A 2,967-nucleotide genomic window follows, 5' to 3' on the forward strand; every position below is an offset into this window, starting at 1 on the left:
TTGAAGTCTCTACTTTAAGAATGTACCTCCATTTTTTTGCATGCAATGCACTCCTACCCCTGTAATCCCTGAAATCAGAGGGCATACTGAATATTGTAAAGATTGACGGAATGCACGGACGTAGAAAAAATTTTTCGGGGACACCGTTTGCATCGTCATAAAGTTCAAATCTTTCACTTCAATTTGAAAAAAAAGCGAAATCGCTACAATTTTTTTTTTCGCAAAGTTACAGCCCTTTAAAATTACCGTTGGCCTTTGGGCCAAGTACCGGCCGACGGGTTTAATGACCGGAAGCCATAGTGGAGCTATGGCAAAAGTGTTTGTGGACACCCACGCGCGCGCGCACGTTTTCAGCTCCTGGCTCGTGTTTTGATTAGTCATTAAACCCACCGGCCGGTACTTGGCTCAAAGGCCAAAAACAACAGTAATTTTGAAGGGCTGCAACTTTGCGAAAAAAAAATCGTAGCGACTTCACTTTTTTTTTTTAAATTGAAGTGGAAGATTTAAACTTTATGACGATGCAAACAATGTCCCTGAAAAAAATTTTTCCATGCATTCCGTGCATTCCGTCAAACTTTGCAATTTTCAGTATGCCAAACATGCCCTCAGATTTCAGGGGTTACAGGGGTAGAAGTGCATCGCATGCAAAAAATGGAGGTACATTCTTAAAGTAGAGATGTCAAGCTTCATTTTGAAAAAAAATCATTCGTCTACGATAATTTTTCGCGAAGTGATCGGCAGTCAAAATTGGCCAATTTTCGGCAAATATTTTCTATGCTATAATTTTTTTGAGCAATGTATTATTCAGTTCATAAAATTAAAATTAACATAATATATGTAAATATGTTAACAAAAATTCATTTTATCAAAACATTATTTCGCCTTATAGATTATTCCATCAAATAACAAGTTACAAATACTTTTTTGTATTGCGCGTTTCAGATACTCTTTTAAAATAATTTAAAACTAGTTTATCATTAAATTTTTTCTATCCCGAACAAAAAAGAATTAAAAATAAACTAAGATTTGTTATATTTTTCTTTTGTTTATTTTAAAATCTAACCATTGTTTGATAAAAAAATTATTTATTATTTATTTTTTATATAAATTGGATAAAAATTTGTAAACTATAAAATTTATAACAATATATAATTCACGCGATGCGGCTTGGTATTTAATACATATATTACGACAGATAACAGGTGCGGGCCACGGTATCGAGAAGGAATTAGCGATTGGTTATGCATCGTTAGGAGCGACAGTGGTATGTTGGGATATCAACGAAGAAACCAACAAGCAAACGATGAACGAGATTAAAATGATGGGGAAAAACAATACATACGCATATCAGTAAATCAATGTTGCTTAGTTTCATAGAATAAAAAGCGATTCGAATAGTTTACGCGCGTACAATTAATCACACATATCTAACTATTGTCAACTGATTAAAAATTCGATTGATATTTTTATAGATGCAACGTAGCAGACAGGAAAGAAGTCTTTAAGATAGCTGAAAAAGTGAGAAAAGAAGTCGGCGACGTTACTATTTTAGTCAACAATGCCGGTATATGGATTGCTAAAAGACTCCTAAATCAAACCGCCGATGAAATTACACGAGTTATAGATGTCAATTTAATTTCGCATTATTGGGTGAGTAACATATTTGAGATACACATGCATAGCAGCTACGAGATATACATATGTATATAAAATAATCGGCAATGTAATTTATATTATTAAAAAAAAAGTTGCGCGCTGAAAATTAATTTACTATATTTACAATTGAAACAAATTTAAGAGACTACACATACACATACACACGCACGCACATATATGTTCGTAATAAGTTTCCACAAATTGTTCTCAAATAAAATAGAATCACTTTTAGACGTTGCAAGCATTTCTACCGAGTATGATCGAAAAGAATCGCGGTCACGTTGTGGCGATCTCATCACTACTAGCACATCACGGCATTACACATGGTACGGTTTATTGCCCCACAAAATCCGCGGTCAAAGGTAATTTAATCTTATCATAATCTTACGTGTGTAAAGCATATGATTATTAATGTTCATTGTAAATCGACAAACATTATATGCGCATTATATTGCAAGCGTAAATTGCAGAGCATGTTTTCTAATATTTCCTTCATGTGCGTGTTACAGCACTTATGGAAGCTGTCAGCGATGAATTACGTACATATAGCAAAGGTAAATCCTTGATTAAATTCACTACCGTTTATCCGACTCTAGTACTTACTGGAATTGTCAAAAAGCTAAGAATAAGGTATGTTGACATAATGATATAAAATTGACGAATTGTAATTAATATTTCGTAATAGCGATGGTGTGTAAATTTATAAAGTTATAATTTTTTTCATACATTTTATAAATTAGCGTATAAAAACCTAGTGTCTTTTATTGTATCATAGATCTTACATTACTCACACACATCAAAAATATTATACATTAAAGTAATAAGACATTTTTATGATAATTATTGCTGATAGATAATTTTATTTTATTTATCAATAATAGATTTCCAAGTATAATGGGAGGAATTCCACCGCAGAAAGCAGCTTCACTAATAATGGATGCGTAAAGACAAAATTTCAAAGAAAGAAGTATACCTTCAGGTTGGCTGCCGATATTATATTTAACGAGGTAAATCGTGCAAATAAAAATTCTATTATTAAATACGCATGATATATTTTCAAAAAATCACTACATATGTTAATAAACTACAAAGCGATTCATAAATCGCTAATAAATGCAAATGCTATTATACTACGATTATATTATTTCCGTCCGTATATATTCTCTATAACAAAAATATTTTGATTTCAGAATTTTGCCCAACAAGGTAATTTGGTGCATATATGATTTCATAGGTTCAGCGCTGATGAAGAAGATTAAAAAATATGGAAAAATATGGGTCTATATACATCATTACATATTACATATATGT

At 32.0% G+C, this 2,967-nt stretch overlaps 1 protein-coding gene across 1 annotated transcript in view; it reads left to right on the forward strand.

The window, feature by feature from the left end:
- The window catches only part of LOC115242594 (short-chain dehydrogenase/reductase family 16C member 6-like), a 6,721-nt gene extending 4,058 nt beyond the window's left edge, over positions 1-2,663 (forward strand). Inside the window, exons 2-6 of the mRNA XM_029818991.1 lie at positions 1,196-1,350; positions 1,473-1,650; positions 1,889-2,018; positions 2,166-2,286; positions 2,538-2,663. Coding sequence (XP_029674851.1) covers positions 1,304-1,350; positions 1,473-1,650; positions 1,889-2,018; positions 2,166-2,286; positions 2,538-2,601 — 540 coding nt within the window. The 5' untranslated portion in view covers positions 1,196-1,303 and the 3' untranslated portion in view covers positions 2,602-2,663. The remainder of the gene's footprint in view (positions 1-1,195; positions 1,351-1,472; positions 1,651-1,888; positions 2,019-2,165; positions 2,287-2,537) is intronic.
- The last annotated feature ends 304 nt before the right edge of the window (positions 2,664-2,967 follow it).

Source organism: Formica exsecta, unplaced genomic scaffold (assembly GCF_003651465.1).
Source record: "Formica exsecta isolate Colony F162 unplaced genomic scaffold, ASM365146v1 scaffold613, whole genome shotgun sequence".
Taxonomy (NCBI): domain Eukaryota; kingdom Metazoa; phylum Arthropoda; class Insecta; order Hymenoptera; family Formicidae; genus Formica; species Formica exsecta.